Source organism: Synchiropus splendidus, chromosome 1 (genome assembly GCF_027744825.2).
Source record: "Synchiropus splendidus isolate RoL2022-P1 chromosome 1, RoL_Sspl_1.0, whole genome shotgun sequence".
Lineage (NCBI taxonomy): Eukaryota > Metazoa > Chordata > Actinopteri > Syngnathiformes > Callionymidae > Synchiropus > Synchiropus splendidus.
Window position 1 is genome coordinate 63,361,024 of NC_071334.1, and position 21,337 is coordinate 63,382,360.

Below are 21,337 nucleotides of genomic sequence, written 5' to 3' on the forward strand. Positions count from 1 at the left end.
ACAAGTCTTGCCTTTGCACTACAATTGTAGTAAGTTCAGTGTTTATTTCAAACCATATTTATTAATAATAATAATAATAAATACATAATAATAATAATAATATTTATGTCACTCCACACCAAGTTTTCCCATCAAATTCAGGAAGCTTTCTTCTGGATCCATTTGTATTTTGGATCCAAGACAAAGGTTTGGATCAGGAAATGGTTTCATTAGAGTGGTGAAGTGAGTAGAAATGAGTAGAAAATAAGGTGAGGTTGAGAAACTGCTGGAGGACCATGGCATGGAAGTAAGCAAAGTGAGGTGACCAAGGCAAGAGGATGGGACTCTGCACTGGTGTACAAAACTCATTCCTGATCTTGGGGTGTGCAGTGGCGGGAGGGAGACTATCCCAGCTGCACAGGTGACATGCAGCGGCCAACCAGGACAAACCCGCACCAGTACAGGAGGACATAAGGACTTCACCTGAGAGGAGGCATCGCCCTTCATCAGGACACCAAATCCTACTGGGGTCCTCCTGGCCAGATCCTTCCATTCACTCATGCTGCTTGTGCGCATCTTAGGTGGCTCAGACAATGTATTGTATGAGGGAAAAAAAGCCATGTTGATGGTTCCAGTGTTGGAGTGTGTTCACACGTCTGCTGGTGCAAAGAGCTTAAGAGCAGTGGAGGAGTGTGTGTTTGTGTATGTGGCTGGAAGTGTCACTATCAGCATGTCGTGCAACACTTCGGCGACATAAGTCTCAGCGGTCGACGTGAACTTTGCTTTAGTGATCCAGATCCCTGGACTCTGGGTTATTCACCTTTGATCCACTTTTCTTTCAACAGACGTGATCGAAGAGAATGTTTGTTAGTTATCGCTGGTGGTCTTACATCACGACGCTTCCTGGCTGGGTCAAGTTTATCTCAATTTTATTATTTATTTGTCGGAAATATAGGTCACCTTGGAGGTTGTTGCCATGAACACAGGCACCGAAGGGACACGGGTGAGGAAGAGATTTATATGGTGGGTTATACAACTGTTCTCCGAGAAGAAAAAAAGACTTTTAATGCACCAAGTCTTTATTTCCAGGACACACATCCTGTTGAGCTACAATGTTGAAAACAACAAATCAATTCTGTGCTTGAGAGAAAACCAACTAAGATACAAAACTAGACAGCGTGTTCAGTGCATGTGGGGGGTTTCCTATTCAGTGCAGGTCAATAAACAACGGCGAGTGCTGCCTCACCACTATGGCACCAGATCATTTGGACTTGACATTAGAACAGCATAACAACAACACATCTTGAAATGCCTTTTGTTCTTTAGTGCTTCATTTCAAACACATAACCACACATTTTTTAAAATCTTTCATACATGTTTATAAAGCATTTGATCTGCTTTAAATCTTCTGTCTCGGAAGGTAACAACAAACAAGCTTGGGACAGTAAACACTTTGGGGCACCTTGAACAGAAAGAAGTGACATTCTAAAGTAACAAACACTGCCAGATACGCCTCTTTCGAGTGCTATAGTGGCTAAATGCTGGTGAGGAGTGACACATAAATGCTTCTCACATTGTAAGCTCCAAGTGCTACCACGATTTTTCAAATAATTCTGGCTCCATTTGATGTCATTAATAACATGATGTAACATGAATCTCTGCTGTGCAGGAGTTTGGCTTTCAGACCTTCAGTTTATAGTAAGGAATCAGATCACTATCAATGGATTCAGTGGAACGTGTCGTCACGATCTTTGGGGAAAACAGCCCGGCAGCACCTTCATGCACCTCCTAGTCTGTCTGCGGTCCATCTATTATTTACAATTTTGCGGCTAATGGACCAGCGGGTGCAAGTACATCCGTTCGGGGGGGAGGTCAGGGCAAGTTGGCCAGACACTGAATGCATTACAGCTTGCTCCCGACATGCTCTTCCAAAGATGAACTTGGTGATGCACGTCCAACCCAGAAAAAGACTACGGCTCCCTTCATACATGTGACATGTGATGGTACCATGTTATTCAGTGATGCTTGCTTGGAAAATAAATTAAAAGGGACAGAATAATCAGTTCAGTGCCAAAAATCTTCTGCATGCCTACAGGTGAGTACGGGAGTCGAGGCTTGTCGTGTATATGAACCATCACCAGCCGAGCAACACCGTCACAGACCCACACGGCAGCCAATCATCCAGCTGGTGCGCTAACACGCAAAATATCATGAAATAACATGATAACATCACAGGATTAGTATCGCAAAATAATGTGACACTGACCCAAAAATAGTCTGTGAGCTTCTTTGAAATACAGGACAATAATTTAGAGCAACATAAATCATAAAAGAAGAAAAACTCAGTGAGACAGAATAAATTGTCCACCGGAGGTATTTGCACACCAAAATTGCTCTCTGCCATCCCCTCTGCTGACCGTCTCTTGCTACATCTCCTGAGACGCTACACTTGGCATATAAAGACACAAACACCGGGCGGCTAGCATCGACATGCGGAGGCCAGTAGGTGAAGAAGGGCCACGCCGGCTGCACTGAGCTGAATTGATCCATTTGTGGTCTTGCAACGGCAAAAATTGAGGCCTTGTGCTCACCGCAGCCAAGGAGGATCAAAGTCAAGACACACACAGGCCAGGACGGTGTGGATCAGCGCCTCTGCCATAACGAATGAATCCCGGGGGGAAACCCCACAGGGTCATGAGCAATTAAACCAAAAGTGAAGGCGAGATTTGGGACTGAATAGCTCTTCTGAACTGCTGCATCTTCAGGTCCTTCAGAGCAAGTATCCCGACTTCTGGGAGTCCTGAAGCACAGGAAGTCCAGTGGGGCGGGGGGCGCTCACTGCGTTGCTGTTGGGCATGAGGCAGCTCCGGTTGTAGGTTGCATTTGTAGCATTGGTATCACTGAGCAGGCAGCCGTTATCCAACTGGACACAAAGCCAAAGACATTTACAACACCTGGAAGACTCAGGTAGAATAGAACGGGATCAGCACGAAGCTGTCGTAAGACAAAGGATTGTCAGACAATCCTGTAAACAGATTAAGACTCAGAGTGAGGCAGGAGCGCCAGTGACCTAACTCCTCCACATGGTCTACCTGACACTGTGTTTGGGGGTTAAGCACTGGCTCATGTACCTTATATTGAAAGAACTTCAGTCAATATATATCTATATCTATATATATCTACATCTATATATATATATCTATATATATAGATATATATATATAAAATCCAGCGGACTTGTAACTCCCCTACCTCCCCCTCCCTCCACAGCTTTGGTTAATGATTACAGTGAAATTGTAGGTCAGAGCCGATCATGCTCCACTGATTCGCCTGACACTAGTTTTTCTTTAGCAACAGGCACTGACCCTGAAGAATAACAGTTGAGGCTGACGGGGTGGGGCAGCTATGAATGGATGTCTATGCAGTCTGACTCAGGCCCCTCCCTGGCTCCATTCTATTCATTACTCCACAATTATTTTCTTTCTCTAGCACATTTGCTCATATTTCATTAAAGCTTCTTTTGTGGCCGCTCAGTTTGAATTTAACTCTGAACACCAGAAATGATCTTCATGCTTGAGAGAGCACAGTCATGCTGGAGAGCCTAATGACGAAATACATCCACTGACTAATGGAGTTTGTCTTCGGAGCCAGCTCAGTAAATTACATCTGAAGTTCTGAACCTAACATTATAAGAGAGGAAGCTTTTTGTTCATATCAATAGCAACATCCACCCAACTGTTATTTTGGAGTTTTTTTAAATGGCAAAAAAACCTTTCTATACTCAGACCAATGTGATGTCAGTGGAAGAAAAATGCAGCAGCTAAGACGTCAACAAAGCTTGTCAAGAATAAAACCGATGTGTTGGAAAACAGCCAACGGTTACACTGAAATGTAAAGAAAAATACATTTCAGATTCGAGCTACGTGACACTGGGATCTGGAAATTGATTTGATACCACCAACACATTAGTTTCCTCCTCCAGTCTTTGGAGAATTATAAACCAACCAAGAGGCAGCAAGCATGTATTTTTGTCATTAGAAAATGTAGACGTTTCATTCACTCGACTCTTTCCCACAGTATTTACAGCTGCGTCTCTGTCACACAGTGCGTCCACTCACATCATCAGTCTAGTCTGCAGTGTGCAGGCCTGAGGCTGCTGCCTGCTGATTCGGAATAAAAATCTATTTCCATGAGGGCGAACGATGGAGGTGCAGCAGTGCAGGGGATGCGTCCAAGACTGCTGCACACATGAGGAAGATTAACATGCTCACATGCTGCCACCTGAGCACTGTGAGTTATTACCGTCCACCAGGCTTGAATGCCCGATGAACACGATCATCTCAAATCATTTCCCAAACGGTTGTTAAGATAATTAAAAGAACTAAAAACAACCCCACCGAGGGTCAAGATTTTTCAATCTTAGTGTTGTAAAAAAAGACCAACAGAGCATAGTGAGACCAAGACCAAGACTTTCAAGGGCAATTGTTCGGGGTCTTGGTCTCTTCCCGCTCCTTGTTCTGGGTTTGAACTCAGTCTCTCTGTAGGCTCTTGTCTCGAGTTAGGTGGTCCTGTCTACAGCACAACTTAAGCCCAGATAAATGGAACAGTTCAGGCAGTTGAAGAACTCACCTTCTCTAGATCTTGTGAGCTGGAGTTAAACAGGTTGTCAGTCTCCCCTTGTGGATCAGACAGTGCTAATAATTCTTCAATCTCCAGTGCTGAGTTCTGAGTCGGACACTCCGACAAACAAGACGTAGGCACCTGCTGCAACATCTGCTGCTGGAATGTGGAGTTACCCTGGAGGTAAAGCGGGAGGGAGGTTGCAAGACAAATCTCACTATGTCCAGTCTCCTTTTTGGGGGGACACATATGAAGTCCTTTTGGTATAAAATTGTCTTTGGGCCCAAACTGTCCCAGGTTTGATATTGGTGGACTTCCCTGGGGAAGCAGCCACTCTTGCCTTGAGTCCCTCAAAGAATTCAGGGCTTTATGTTCCTCGTAAAATGGTGGTGAGGGTACAGTGGCTGGGAGTTGGTGCAAGTCTTCGCCTTGGAAGCTCCAGTCACCAGTTTGCTGACTTTTTCTTAGCTCACCAGCTTGGATGTGTCGCTGCATCTGCTGGGAAAACTGTGCGATGGGAGGAGCCACTAAATGCTGAGGAATGTTTAAGGCTGTTGTTGAGGTGTTCTGAAGACCAGTTCCAGTTTCAGACTCCTCTCCCCTGGTTACTATTGAGCCTTGAATGTAGGAGAGCATCTCGTTGTTGCTGAGGAGGTCTCCAAGAGTGGGGATGTGGCTGGGATCCACCTCCACTTGAATCATTCTCTCATCCAGTAGCAGAAGCTCCAGGTCTTCAGCGTTAAGGCCCAGGTTTTCAAGTGCGTTGAAGAGTTCACTGTTGGAGCACAGTTCATCTCCGTCCAAAGAGAGATTGTCAAGTGAAGCGAGCAGAGGGTTGTGACTGCTGTTGCAAGCCCCTGTCTCACGTCCCTCAGTCAAAACATGCCAGCTTTCGTCCCCCAACCAGCTACCTAGTTTTTCTACTGGTTCAGCAAACAAGCTGCAGTTCATCTCAGTCTTAGTGTCTGGCTGGCATACATACACAGACTCATCCTGACTCATCAGCGCTCCTAAGAGGGACTTTGGACTGGCTTCACTGGATGAGTGTGTTTCTCCAGAGTTCTTTCTTGAGTTGCTAGCTTTGGTTTTGCGGTTTGTGGAATCAGGGAATCCATGCAGAGGATAACCAGTGTGATAGAGAAGCGCCTCTCCAGTGGCGAAGGTGAACGGAAGGTGCATGGATCGTTTTCTCAGATGTTCACCTCCTTCTTCTTCCCTGTGTTGGTGGTCCTCATGAAGAGATCATTGACATAAAGATGCACAACAGAATCGACAGTCTACTTACGCCAGCGGCCTTTGGGTGGCGATGATGTAGTCTGGTTGGCCATTTTTGTATACAAGTCTGGCATTGGCCTGGACCCACTTCCAGTGGTTGGCCTTGGTGAGCAGGCGGAACACAGTGAGTCCACTCTCCCCAGTTTTCATCACTAGAATCAAAGGACACTCACTCAGAGCTGATTGTCAAGTTTATTTGGAACACATCTAAACAAGCCATGCCATATATGTTCCCAGATTGCTTGTGTATATTTATCAATGTAATTTAAATTTAAACCATTGGTGGAGACAAACACAGTTGGATCCTTTGGTCTCTGCATGCATGACGACATGCATGTGTCAGACTGCAGCGATCAGGGCGTTCTCGCTGCTATGGTTACATCTAACCAGGTCATCGGGTACACAAGCTAAGTAGGACAGTTGACTCTCAGTCAGAGATTTCCTGCATCAGCAGAGCTGTTGTGTGTTTATTGTTGATAAATTGTGGAGCCACATATGGGTCACACCTCTTGAAATCCCTGCTGAAGCTAAATTCTCACGCTTTTGATCAGACATTTAAACACAGGTCAACCAGACTGGCCCCTCCAAGAAAGGAAAGAAAATATCTACAATAAATATAAAACTCTGTCAGTCATATATTTGAAGTCAACAAAAAAGAACAATGCAAATGCAAACCTGTTAGTATCTCTTTGGACAGATGGAGAAACCACAGAAAAGACATTTTAAACATGTACGTTAATGAAGAAGGGACTTACTTCTAACGTGGTTTTCTGCACAGTAGAGCATGTCAGCAGCATGGATGAACTGGTATCCAGAACCTCGAACCCTTAACTCTGCCTCTGTATAACCTAAAACAATCTTTCCCCTGAAGTTGGGGCAGCAACGACATAAGCTTTTGAGACTACTAACTGTGAATATTGTTGATGTATATGATGACATACTTGGCATCACAGGCCATGGGGGTGAAGTCCAGCTTGTGCTTGGTCCTAAAGATCATATTCTTGGTCCTGATCTCCAGGATGGCAGGGGGTTGCATGGGCGTGGCAATAGCAAAAAGTGCAAGTTGAGGCGAAGCCCCGCCCACACTTCGCTTACCACTCTGACCATGAAGAAACTTGAGGCGACCTTGGATGTTAAGTGCCTGGAAGAAGCACACGGCAAAGAACTTTTGTTGGCTGGCCTAAGGTCACAGCACAGCTCTGTTGTAGCCTAAATGATGACACACAAATTCATGTTTCACTATTTTAGTGAGGACCATGTAAACCAACACAACAAACAGCTTACCTTAACCAGACTAATCTTAAACCCATTATAATATTGTACTTTCACGGCGGTTTTAACTCTCTAAGCCATGTGGGGACAGGCCAAAATTCCCTCACAAAGCAAAAGGTCCTCACAAGAAGGTGGCTTGTGAGGGCTTGATGCTCACTAGTATGGCAATCTCAACACTGTCTCAAACCTCGCTGACGCTCTGTAATTGTGTCCTTGACTAAGTCATGTGACTACAGTTAGTATATTTTCGAGGAAGATCATACAGGTCTGTTTGTACGACGCTGCTTGAAGAAGCAGCGTCGTGCAAACAGACCTGTATTTATTGTAGACAGTACATCGAAACACACCAACTGGAGAAATCTGACAATCATTTTCACCGAAATCCAAATAAATGAATCATCAGTGAACCCTCAACCGTATGTGATTCCACGATGACCTCTCATCTGTAGACCGATGTATGTAAATCATTGAAACAAGTTTCCCATGTCAGTTTAACACTATTTTCCTCACTTCTCTTCTCATCGAACTGCTTCATTCTGTGTATTCTTCTTCGCAGTGTATGGTTGTGGTCATGGTCTGCCTGAACTCAATACAACTCAATGATGTTGGCTTGGCTGCTATGGTTGGTCATTTTTCATCAATCCTGAATGACAAACAATAAACAGGTTGAAATGAGTGGAAGGAGCTGCTATTTCAAGTTCAGATTCAATATCTTAATTGACCGTCTCTGTGGTGGTGACATGCTATCCACTGGGTCCAGTTAAAGATGTTACGGCAACAGTGAATCATTTTCTTCTAACTATATGTTTTGTTTCCAAACATTAGTGAATAGCGGTAATCGTCATGAGGATAGTTGTTTTTTTCTTTCATTCAAATTCATGTTCCAAATGATTTTAATTTTTTTTTTTTTTTTTTTAACTGTTTATTTTTCAAATTTTAAATTTTACAAAATACAGGCATTATGATTGAAAATGATACATACAATGGTTTATAACATGTAAGAAAAGACAGAGAACAATAAAATAAAAAATAAAAAAATAAAACACGGACAGAAAAACATTGGGGATATTACAATAACTTATAATTACGATAAGGTTGGATTTCTTTGCTGAAAAATGTTCCACTTTGTCCATCTTTTTGTGTATAACCCAGTTTTCAGTCTCAACAGAGAGGTCAAATACTCCATCTGCCTTATTTCTTCAATAATGTCCGCCCAACTTCGTACATCAGGTCCATCAGTTTTCATCCAGTTCCTTGTAATAGCTTTTTTAGCAGCAAGCATCAAGATTTTAAATAAATATTGATCACCATTTTGCACCTGTGAGGGCAAGAGTCCCAGCAAACATATCTGTGGGTCCTTAAGAATATTACATTCAAATATCTCCTCAAGAATATTTATAACTTTGTCCCAGAACGTTTGTATTTTAATACAGGTCCAAAATATATGTGAATGAGAAGCATTCATGTGCCCACATTTTCTCCAGCATTGTTGTGGTTTTCCCAGTTGTTTGCCTCTCATATGCGGTGTGATGAAAAATCTTATCAAGGTCTTCCAGCCAAATTCCCTCCATTTTCTCGAAGCTGTAGTACTGTGTTGTGTATTGCACATTAAACCCCATTCTTTTTTAGATATTGTGATTTCCAACTCCTGTTCCCATTTTGTTTTAACATACAGTGTGTTTGCACCGTTGTTTTTCTGTAAGCCCCCATACACTTTAGAGACTATTTTTGTAGGTACTTCTTTATAAGCCTCTACAAACACCTGAACAATTTCATTTCCTTCAGGAGAGAGTTTGTGTCTAATGTCAGTGTTGAAAAAATGTCTAATCTGCAAGTATCTGAAAAAATCTTCATTGTCCAATTTGAACTCTTTCTTAATTTTCTCAAATGTTTTAAAGTTGTTACCCACTACTAATTGACAAATTGCAGTAATCCCTTTATGTCACCAGTTATCAAATGTACTATCTAATTTTGCTGGAATAAATTTAGAATTTGAGGATGGCCAGATTAAAAGTTTGCAGTCATCATCCAAATTATACTTTCTCATCACATGTTGCCATATTTTAAATGTTTCTTTTAATATGTTGCTCTTTAGTATTTCTTCTGTCAGGTTTCTTTCCACCAACATAGTTTCCAAGCGCACTTGTCCCAAGTTTGACTCTATCCTTTTCCATTTTGCATCATAATCAGGGGAGCACCACTGTACAATGTATCTTAGTTGAGCAGCATAGAAGTATTCTTTAAGATTTGGTACTGCCAATCCACCCTTGTCTTTTTGAAGTTGTAGTGTACTTAATTTGATCCTTGGCTTAGTTCCTGACCATATACAAATGATTTTAATTTTAATTCACTTTCTTTATCTCTGTGACAGTGAGCGAATGTGAATTTGTGCATTAGTGTGTAGAATTGCTAAGGGATGTATTCACTTGCAACATGCTGTAGGCACGTGTTGCACTGTGAGGAGTCTGGTCATGAGGAACTAACTATTGTAGGATCAGATTCATGAGAATCTTATAAGGGTTCCCAGCTCCATTCAAATGTCCACAGTTTCGTAGCAGGCTTTGCAACTGACCAATCACAACACAGGGGGTGGTCGAGGAGGAGAACATTTTCTATGCAGACTAGAGCCAACAGAAGGGCAAATAGAAATGATACATTCGCCAGTACTGTAATTTATATTATGAAGATAAGCACAACATGATGCTCCACTTAGCTCTGATATAAATTCAAAAGCCCCTGAAGCGAGCATAACATTGGACCTTCTCACCAAGATTCAAAGCTGCTCTGTAGACAAAATAAGTCTTTGTGTATTCAGGATTTCAAACTAGGATTGTAAGTCAGAGCACAAGTCTTTATCTAAGTCATACCTTGGAACAACCTAGGTAAAGCTAAACCTGAAAGTAAATTGACAATATTTCCAGACTGCAGTTGCTTTGACTCAATCCATATTTTGGCTAAAAACATAGTACTACCTGTGAGGCTTTTCGTCTGACAGCTGCAGCAGCCATTGGGGAGGTTTAAAACCTAAAAACACTCTTAACGCTCTGCTGGCCACCCTGGTATATCGCGTGAAGACCCCCCACTCCCTGCCTCTCCATTAGCTCTGGTTAATTGACCTTGGTGGGTTTAAGGGTCTGCAGTGGTGATGTCAGGAATCTGGCCCCGAATAGCAGGAGGGATTACAAAAAACAAAGCCACAGCAGCCAGGGGACACAAGCAGAGACCCTGGCTTACTGCTCACGCAATTGCGATGGGAAGGTTCACAGGTTTGATACCTCTCCGGTCCTACTGCAAAGTAAAATCAATTACAGCTTTGTCTGCCTTTTTCGCTATATGTTAAAGCTGTTTTATTATATTGCTGAGAGAATACCTGGTGATTGAAGCTACAGATGAAAGTGGAGTTATTGCACTCACGGGTTCTGACAGTTTTTCCAAAATCTGCAGCTTAAAGGTTCAGACATAGCAATGTCAAAAACACATTGTCACTACCACTGCAATAGCCTTTTTACGATTTATGCGAACAAGATAACGTAGTTCCAACAAACGTCACTGTTTTATGAGAATAGAGTGGCTCATGAAAGACGCGCTAATTTTGACTGAGTCTGAACCAAACCTTCCAACCAAACAGTCTGTTCCCGTGTGCTCTGGGTGGTAGGAGGATTAAGACCCTTTTCCCCACGACCCTGAGGCTCTTAAGGCGGATTACACAAGTAAATGGTGGCTTCTGATCCTGAGGGACTCTGAGGTGGCACGCCATTCTACCAGTACTGTCTGCCAGGCCCAAAACATTTCCAGGAGCCAGTGGCTTGAAGGCAAAAGAAGTTATACTGTAAATGGCAAAAAATGTGGTGTCCTCACCAGGAAGCCGGATGAGTTGTCCAAAAGACAGCGGAAGCGGCACACAAAGCATCGCTCCAGGAAAGAGTTCTCAGGCGGTTGATGGTCAGGATGAACGTCGACCAACGACAAAGATGTTGGCCCACCACCTACACACACCAGAACCATGACTCTATGAACAGACATACTGCTTATGCACAGACATAGATAGACAGACAGAATTAGCCTTAGAGAATAGTGGACAGTTTTGTGTGTGTGTGTGTGTGTGTGTGTGTGTGTGTGTGTGTGTGTGTGTGTGTGTGTGTGTGTGTGCGCGGGTGCGTGTACAATGCTTCTGTGTATGGAATGTAAGTCATTGTTCATAAAAATGTGAACCACCTTATTCAAGGGGCCCAATTATGCATTTCCAAGCCTTATCTTCAGGGCTAGCAAGAAGAAAAATGACCTTGACATATACTGAATTGTGAAAGAACAATATTCATCCATTTCAAGAAATTTATATTTAAAAATAATAAATATGGCGCCTCCACAAAATGCTTTTTGCCTTTGGTCATTCCTGTTACCAGTAAGGATGCACTGTAAGCCTCAGCCGCGAGTGAGATGTCTCGTGCTTTCAGCATTACACTAACAAAAAAGTAACAGTTGTACACAGGTGACAGGATGATGGGGTGTGTTGAGCAAGATGGCCATTTTGTAACCTTTAATTAGACGTAACTTTGAAAATATAAACATTTCAGGGTCAATTTTGATGCAGAGTCACTCTATTACGATGTGAGATGTGCTAACTGAAGAAACTAATAATTTAAATGTAGACTGACCACCTGAGTCTGCAGGGGTTCCTGACACAGCCTCTGGGTTCATGGTCCAGTTTAGGTTCCTCCTGAACTCCTGCTGGTCTTCAGTGTGGATCATGTCAAACACACTCTGGTGCATCACATCAGTCTTGTACGAGAAAATAACAGACAATTAATTATTCTAAAAAGAGATATCACAAAATAATCTTACAACTGCAAAAGAGCCAGAAAGACTTGAATGAATCATTTTACGAGTTAGTGACACGACAACAGTAGACCATTTGGGTTTTTGAATGCAGTGCATGTTTTGATTTGTCTAATCTTTGTCTAGTCTTTCTCATCACATCTGAAATGTTTTGGTGCCACCTCGCTGCTCCCAAGATCCACCCGGTGATTTGTTCTTCACTATGTTTGTGAGTGGAAATGGCAACGTCGCCGCAGATTTCCATTTGTTAGCCTGATGAGGCCGGGCTGCCCAGAGGAGAAGCAGCAGTTAGCAGCTGAAAGTCCTTCATGTGAGTGTGAGTGCGAGAGACGTTTAGACCGGCTAATTCATTATCACATTCTCCACAGAGAGATTAGGTCTTCCCATATGTCCACAAGCAGGCACTCTTTTACCGTAGGGAGGGAGGTGACATGAATGTTGTTCAATGTTTCCATGGCTGGTCTTCAAATTGATTCTCCTTCTTTTTCCGCACATTTTAATTTTACAAAATGTCAGAGTCAAAAAAACACTTGTCACTCACACATCTGGACTCATGAATCTGGATTGTGCACCAGAATCTGTAGTTTCACACATTTTGCAGTGATGTGTATTTTGCTGCAAGACATCCAATCTTGACATTTGTCGATCAGTGTCTGTGGGTGCAGCATGTGTCACCTGATGGAAGCCCAGATAATCCTGGATTGTGTTTGAGCAATAGAAGATGATTCCGTCTGCTGTTACTACCAAGACGAAGCCATTCAGAGCCTGGTGGAATAAAAAAAAACACATTACCATAGGATGATCAATGACTGTAAAACAAATATCACTATTTTTCTGGCCTGATATAGATTACTGAAGACATCCAGACAAAAGAATCTGGATTGAATCACAACATGGCAGCTAACTTCTAAGCAGCTTTGGGACTAAACCTGAACACTGAGTCAAGTTCTCCCAGAAAATAATGTGTTGAATCATCTGTTAATCAACAAAACTCCCGGCTTATTTTCTACTTGTAAGATAATGGAGCATCAGGAAAACTGCAAATGACAGTTCTGCTTGAGGAGGAACAAGATGAGACGTTCAGATGGAAGTCATGGAGGGGAGCAGCCAGGCTGGAAGGCTGCTCCCCACTGCCCTGCCTGAGGGCTTGATGGCGAGGTGATGACAGTATCCCCAGCATCCTGCCAGCACCCGCCCACACCTCGCCCAAGACGAGTGGCAGCTCTTCAACACTCCGCCACTTTTAAACTTGTAGTCTGAAACACATTTTCTCCCTTAAAGCAAGAGGGCTTAATGAATAAAGGTTATTCTAAAACAGAAGTCTCACATGCGTGCACCTGAATGGGTGAAGTCAGTGTAAAGACAGCCATTTCACAGTGATGTAAAGAAACTGTGACTTCACTCTTAACTGCCATTTCCTGTAAACATCTATACAAAATAGTGTAAATTATACATTATTAGAACAATCATTTGTAGTAAATAAACAAATTGGTTTGGGGTCATTTTCTGTAAATGAAAGATCAGGGTGAATGACCATGATGTCATGTAAACACATGAACAGACAGCATCCTCCAGTGTCACAACAGCACGACTAAAAACAAACCCACACATGAGCCAAGATGGAGTATAAATATTTACTAGACATTCCTCTTTCTGCATAAAAACACTCCCACTCTCATGGTCTGTCAACATCTGACTTGCAAGTGTGAGTGTGTGCCTTGCATAACTATACTTGTGGGGACCAATTCTTGGAAACACACTTTTGTGTGGGGACATTTTTACTGGTCCCCACAATGTTCAGTCTTCAAAACGTCAAGACCATTATAATTAGGTTCAGGTTTGGTTCAGAGTCCTGGTTAAGGTTAGCCATTTGTTTTGGATGGTTAAGTTAAGGATGAAAGGCTGGTCGAAGCATGATGGCAATGAGCTCTCCCCACAAAGATGGTGTGTGTTTGTATTCACAGAATGACACTACAAACAGGACATAATTGGAAACAGCTGCTGCTAATCTAACACTTAAACTAATGAATAGTTTGCTACATACCCACACATGCACGCAAGCGCACGCACACACAAGAGCTGAATAATTGATGTCCAGTGTTTTTGTATAATTCATAGATCAGTGTCTGTAATGGAGGAGAGCATCTAAAGACAAGAACCTGCTGCCCTCTGTACTCTCACATCCATATCTCTCTCTCACCCCCTGTTGTACCTTCCCACCCCTTTCCTTCTCCACATACTCCTTTTACTAGCTTCAGTTGCAGAATTGAGGTTGAGGAGGGGTGAAAAAGACAGTGGTGGTGATAAAAAGAGTAGAGGTAGTGGAGGTTAATATTGAAGAAGTTGGAATCTAAAGCAGTAGGAGATGGTGGCCATCAGGGTAACAGTGTTGACCTCCAGGAATAGAGACCCACAAGCTAGAGCCAAGTTAGCGCATTTATAGGTCCCATATCATCGTAAAACTGACTTCTGATGATATTTTGGTAATTTTGCATCTCACGACATCATGCAGGTAGAACATGACATGAAGCTTTTATTGCATTTTTGCGTTAGGATTTATGAAAGCACTCTGGAAGTCTCACTTGAATTGTTCAGATTTTACCAGTTGTGATGTCGCAAAGCATATGACACAAGTGTCACCTCACCACGCACTCATTCCCACTCCAACCAGAGAATACAGACAGTAAATAACTCTTTTTTGGTAATACCATTCTATTTAAATGTATTCATATCACTGACAGCATCTTCACTCTTTATAGTGAACCTTGATAAAACATTAAAAACAGCATCCTTAAATACTTAATTTAAGGCCAAAAACATATTTTCTAAAAATCCTAAGAAAATTGACCCCCGAGATCAAGTTATGAAATAAATATATTGTACATTAATCAGTGGTCCATTGAGCCAGTGACAGAAGATTTATGATCTAGTGAGGGAGTACTGTGCACATAAACTACATTATTCAACACAGAACTCATGGTGTCAGCATCAAATGAGGTGCTCCACAGGGTCATCCAGATGCTACTCAGAGTACCACTTCTGTGGCTCCCCAGAAAAGCAATTTGAGGAGGCTAGTAACATTAGTCTCCTGGGAATGTCAATTACAAAGTACTGTACACGTCACATATACCTGTAATTATACCTACAATAACAATGAGCATTATTATGCACCCATATGCACAGATACATGACTGTTGGTAAGTACTAGTGTTCGGTACCTGGAGCAGAAACTCTCCCTCTGAGAGGCAGCCGTGGCTCTGCCCCGATGTCTTCTGGTTAGAATGAGCATCATTCCTGGTCTCACCGCTGGATTGCTGCCTATTGAGGGCAACTTCACAAATAGGGAAGAAGGAAAATTAAAGTTGTTTTATTATTAAAGTAAAATTAAAGTAAAACATTTTTGGTAACACGTTGCTTTTTATATTATGCCTGTCATAGCTGAGTACAAAGAATCTATCACCTGAAAAAAGTTCAGTTCAGATTTTTTGTACAGTACACTACCATTACTAATATTATAAATAAATAATGGATGTACATTTCATCCTGCAAAATGTATCATATTAAATATAGGGATGGAACACATCCCAGCCAGTATTGATATTGTGCTCCGATACCATTGTGTTTGACGGACCGCAAATTGCAGAGATGATGACCAATAGAAGAGCTGAGACTGAGCTTCACGTTTTCTTCACAGTCAGCTACTGTGCGAGTTCACTGCAAACTGTGGAATAGAGAGATGTGCCTGTGCTGTTTTTTTTTTCTCTTCAGTAATTAAATCTCACATACAGATGGAGCAGCTTCACATCAAAATATATTTTTTTATTGTTCATTATTTAACTTAAAGTGAGCTGCCTCACTGACAATGATCTGTTAAACTCCAAAGAACTACAAACATGGGGCATAACTGTGCCTGTGAGTTTCACTGTAGGTACTCAAGCAGTGTGTTTTATTGCTTTCATGTTAACAGTTGCAAAAATTCTTTTCAGGGAAAAAAATGCCTCCTCACTCCTGGATGTTAAGACGATTGTCTTCTCTAATTCTGGTACCATCTGTTGTCACCAAACTTTATTACTGGGATAAATTCTCATTTCTTTGGTTGGAGTAATATTTTGTACAAAATACTTCAAATGTACTGTATCATTCTACAGTACTTCCCTCAGCTAGTTAAAATGGATCAATTGAAAAAACGTAATTATCTCTAAAAAATAAAGGTTATTCAGTATCATATAGCTATATCATATAACTGAAAACTTCAGGCATTGGCTTGAGTGACTAACCAAGGGAACTTTAATTTATAGTATAATAGAAGAAAAGTGCATACAGCCTTCACCCTCTTTAAAAACACGTTCTTACTATATAAATGCATGTCATAAATCACAAGATGAACGGCTTTAAAAGCGAAAGCCAAACTAAACTGACAACATGTGGGGACCTCATGAAGAGGCATCTCCCTGAACTTTGACCCCTTGGACAAAGCTAGTGAAGCAGACACTCTCTGGAGACATTAATAGAAGAAGAGTTGTCGAACCAGGCTGGACAATACACAGGCCAAGGGATCGAGTCCATAAATTGTTTCACTATCAACAGCGATAAATTGAGCCTTTATTCCAGAAGGGCCTGATCTGCTGGCAAAGCAAGTTACAGTTTGAAATGTCAAACTTATTCACATTGACTCTTGATGAGATCTTTCGAGTCTCTCTGCAGATTAGGATTAATTATGAAGGATTGAGACAAGTGCTGGGGGAAGACAGAGGAGGGGGGATCGACTGGAAAAATTGGCAAAACTCTACTTGACAAAGAGAGCCATTGAGACAGAAAACTGTGGTGAATTCTAGATGTCAGAACATGTTTGTGATGTAAGATAGCAGTCAAGTTCAGATCACACTAAATCACGCTGCCACTTCAGTTCCGAGCATATTTTTCTTCACGTTCTACACAAAGGATCGATTCAAAACACCTCTTTAATCACAATCCTGAAAAAATCCTTGCAGACAGGCTCTTGAATGTAAGCTGACATTTTTGGTTACGTAGCTGGATAGATAGATTTTTTTTCAATTATTTCAAAGCAGTTAATGAAATAGCTGATCAAATGCTTTAGAACTCCACAAAGGTCTGTGGGTTAGTCTTCTCACTGTCCATAACTAGGTATTGCAGGATTAAACAGAAAATATCTTGTTTGAAAAATGCATTACAATAAACAAACAATGCAGCTGAACTGTTCTGAAAGAACCTCTAATCTGTTCTGAGTGCAGGGCAGATGGCTGCAAACAGATGTGAACACACACACAGACACGCACACACAAAAAAAGACATACGTTTCTTCGTTGATGACTCTTTCATTCTTGTGTTAGTCATATGTCTTGTCCAAACTGGGACACTGCTGCCCAACACCTTGCTGAATCCCGAACCCATGTGAATGTTGGACAAAGCTATGACCATAAATTATGCTGACAAAAGTGCTGACATGTTTGAAGGAATAATTCAGCCTCAGTTATTTTTCACTTCTATTTAAATCAGGCAAATAATCTCCAAATGCTAAATGGCTGTCACTGACAAAACAAAGCAAATTGTAAACAAGCAGCTATTTTCTGGTAGTGATTAAATTGAATTCAGGGGACAAAACCAAAAAGCAAATATTAGCTGAAACTCTAAATATAGGGGAAGGTTGCACTCAAAGCCAATATATCTGTATATGGCCCAAAGAAAACTCTCAGAATTAGTTCAATTCAAACGAGACAAAGGTTAAACTCAAAATGATTTCCTGATTGCACAACGTCCACAATACTAATACACTTAATCCTGGTCGGCCGCCAACATAGTCTTGGCTGTTGGGGCTCTCTACACAAATTCTGTCATTTGTAAATCTGGACTTTGGGAGTTAAATCTGGACTTTAGGAGTGGGCTGAGTAAACGGGCCTTGCATGGATTATCCTCTTCAACTCTGAGGGGCTCTCGTCAGCAAGCTCCTCCTTCCAGCTCTGTATGGACCCACCCCCACCACAAACCACCGCCACCACCACAGAGGGTCGTCTGGAGGCTGAAGGCCAGACGAGTGACCCCAGCTATGTTAACAAGGAGGGTCCCCTTCATCTGGTCAGGGGGTGGGAGGGTCTGACGAATCATGTGATGAAGACAGTTTCTTCTTCACTTGAGATGTTCTTCACGCAAGGGTTTAAACAAGCTACACAACAGAACTTGTGTACAGTGAGTCATTTTGAGATAAATAATCTGTAAAATATTCTGGTAATTTTTGCAAATGTTACAAAAATACTTTTAAATGAAACACAAAGTAAGTACATTAAAGCGCTTATTTGAATGTGCTTTTAAAGCACACCAGTGATAAACAATGCAGAACAGAAGTGCAGTGATGTTTCATGCACCATCATCCAACCAGCACAACTGATTTATTTACTAATCTGCAACACCACTACAACTCTCACTCGGCTCTCGTCTTTTCATGCATCCTTTTTTCTACAGTTTCACCTAGGCAGATTATAAATCCAATATCTAATATATCTAATCTAATCAGAATATCTCATCTAATTTATTTTCTTGTTATTTAAAATTATTGTTATTAATTATCATTGGGTTTTTTTAAATTATTTTTCACTGAAACTTAAATGCATCATAATGGCCAACATTATTATCAGTTTTATTGATATTAATACATTGTTAATTTGGAGATTTTTCTGAGGAGAACAGTCCCCCCTTTTTCTCATCTGAGAGTGCATCTCACAGCAAAAGTATATATATTTTATATTATTGTGAACAGGTGATTCTAAGAAACGTGTACAGTGTTTTAACTGTAATTTTTGTTACCTGAGAAGAAGCTCTTGTTCCGCAGGAAGCTGACGCTAAGACGCAGGATAGACAGTTTATCCAAACTGGACACCACTTCCTCAGGGAAGGGCAGTAGACTGGCCAATCGGTCCAGCTCTGAGTTCAGACGGTCCCGGTGCCGCTTGGAGGGGTTGGACTTGGCCCCCTCTGCAGGAGTCGCTTTAACCCTGTATAAGCAACAAGAAGGTACTTTCAAATATATTTAATACATTGACCATGATTTAAATTCGGATGAACCGTGAGTTTAATTGAAAAAAACATTCCCTGTCAATTTTTATTTTACCTTTACTTATTTATTTTTTTTTTATTTTGGCCATGGTTCGAGATTTTGCAATTTTTTTTGATTGGTGTTTTAAACCCTGTTTATTCATCTAATTTTATATTTGACATATGGTAAAACATCTGTAATTTACCAAAATATACATAACACAATTTCATTTTGTCTTAACTGTAGTCCTTGGCACATTAATTAAACACAAATATTAAGGGTGGGATTCGATTTAAAAAATTTTCTCTTTGTGATTAATTAATTTCAAGTAATCGTAGTTTAATGGGATAAGAATATTTGCCACAAGAAGCCACATTTTTCAATTTGAAAGAATTTGGTATATTACTGCATCAAATGATGGATCCATACATAGATCTAAACAACAAAATATTGTTTATTTTTCACAATAAATCATGATGGTGGCTATATTCTAGTTTTTATATCACCTTATTTAAACTCAAGCTCTTTCAATGTCTTGAAAATATTATTTGTATAATAATTTCAATTTTATAAGAATTTCAAATACAATCAGAGTAGCGGAAACCCTGGTCATTGTGTAGCGAAAAACATCCCTGAACAAAAGCAAACAAAAGCAAACAGCTTGCAACATGCTTTCGTTTGCTTTTGTTCAGGGATTCCTCCATGTTTGTTGTTATCACCCTAGCTGTGACATGTCTTGTGCATCAGTGTGATCAGTGAACCAGGAACTCCTGCACTTACAAAGGTTGTGTGTTGTCTGGAGAGCAAACTGTTACATTAAATTAAATTAAATTAAAATATTTTAATTTGTTAAAGTCCCACCACTAGTAAATATATAATAATTATTATTATTATTATTGTTTTCTTGAAACAATAACTTCCAAGCAATAATAGGATTTCAGTGTGTTTGTGTGTTGCATATATTTAGGGTATGTTTTCTGGGAATTGTCAGGGTTCATGAAATGTGGGGGAAAAAAGGAAAGGTACCTTGTAAGCCAACATTCTATAAAAATCAACATTTAAGATAAGCATTAGCTTGACAGTTATGCGAACAAATTTTGCACAGGCAGTTGCCTCACTCTTCTCATGGACAGAGGCAGCCACACCTAAAGACGGTTGACCTTTTCGATGTTTTATTTCAGCCAAAAACGTAAAACACGGAACACACTCACAAGCTATTAATGTCTACAAAAAGCATTTCCCTGAGTGATTATCGCCTCTCGTTTCGCCTTTAAAAATGGATCGGGGGAATAAATAACATTCCATTGACATGAATATTTACATTTTCCCTAGTTTTACATCATATTGACGGATGTTCACAGATCATTTTCAGACAATATTTTCAACGAAAATATAGCTTAAACTTAATCTTCTTTGACAAAATATTGGGAGTTTACAAACCCGGCCATTTTTCATTTGAATTAAACAAAAATAAATCAATACAATTTGATTCACAGAATTGTAATAACAAGTAAACGTCAGGCGTGTTAATGCTAATGGATTTGACGTCGGATTTTCTATACTGTTGTTCCTCGAAAAAACAGCAGGAAATAAGTCAGCTTCTTACCCCTTTTGGGCGGGTTTCCTTCGTTTTCGCCCCGCGTACATGTTGACTCCGGTTCGGTCACAGTTGAAGGTCCAATAGTGTCCAGCAGAACCGGTCAAGAGCAACAGCGGAGGAGCATGTGATTGACGTCTCCATTAGCTGTAGCTAGTCGTCTGTCTCACCGGCTATGTTGCTACACCGAGTACAAATGAAAACGGGGAGCATTTTTGAGCGCTCAAATAAGATATTTTAACATTTTAAAGCGACACTAGTCGGAGAGATTAAGTTCTATCAAATTAAATCCAAGACGAATGGTGGTCCACAAACTACCCGCGTTCATGCCTGCGCGCCACCGCGTCGAAATAGAACTGAAGTCAAATAAATTCGGACCAAGGTTATATAGATATATATATATATCACTTTGAAACGGCTAAGGATTCGAACAACCCCACTGGCAGTCCTCGTCCTCACACGGTCCTCCTCAACTTCATCTGGCTCAGGACGTCTGCGCGGCGGGGGCGCGCTTCACGACGAATAGCACTGATTTAGTGTCGGGAGCGCGCAGCTGGTCAAATAAAAGTTATGGAGAATTAAAAATAGGTATAGCATCGATGGCAAATACTTACCCCTAATACCGAAGACTAATACCTAAAAAAAAACACCAGAAGCAGAATAAAAACATACGGCTATGTCACTGTATTGCATGTGTTTAATTTAACTTA

The 21,337-nt window shown here is 41.0% G+C and overlaps 1 protein-coding gene across 2 annotated transcripts; it reads right to left on the bottom strand.

Moving 5' to 3' along the window:
* Positions 1-981: 981 nt before the first annotated feature.
* LOC128762645 (aryl hydrocarbon receptor-like) lies at positions 982-21,110 on the bottom strand. 2 transcript variants are annotated; one of them, XM_053871061.1, is made up of 11 exons: positions 20,637-21,110; positions 18,802-18,989; positions 15,201-15,313; positions 12,658-12,747; positions 11,805-11,925; positions 11,005-11,132; positions 6,816-7,015; positions 6,630-6,739; positions 5,885-6,026; positions 4,609-5,815; positions 982-2,902 (listed from the first exon to the last, which is right to left on the bottom strand). In XM_053871061.1, the coding sequence occupies exons 1-11, from the start codon at positions 20,675-20,677 to the stop codon at positions 2,750-2,752; spliced, it is 2,493 nt and encodes an 830-aa protein (XP_053727036.1). In that variant the 5' UTR covers positions 20,678-21,110; the 3' UTR covers positions 982-2,749. The 2 variants fall into 2 exon arrangements, with proteins under 2 accessions (XP_053727036.1, XP_053727027.1); XM_053871052.1 differs by having other exon boundaries at positions 11,802-11,925.
* Between the last annotated feature and the right edge of the window lie 227 nt (positions 21,111-21,337).

Bases quoted from the DNA above. Each gene is read 5' to 3' on its own strand.
- LOC128762645 (XM_053871052.1), bottom strand. From the start codon at position 20,677: ATGTACGCGGGGCGAAAACGAAGGAAACCCGCCCAAAAGGG. The intron at 15,314-18,801 runs GTAACAAAAATT...CTATTTGTGAAG, and splicing joins GAACAAGAGCTTCTTCTCAG to TTGCCCTCAATAGGCAGCAA. The intron at 12,748-15,200 runs GTACCGAACACT...TTATTCCACCAG, and splicing joins AGGGAGAGTTTCTGCTCCAG to GCTCTGAATGGCTTCGTCTT.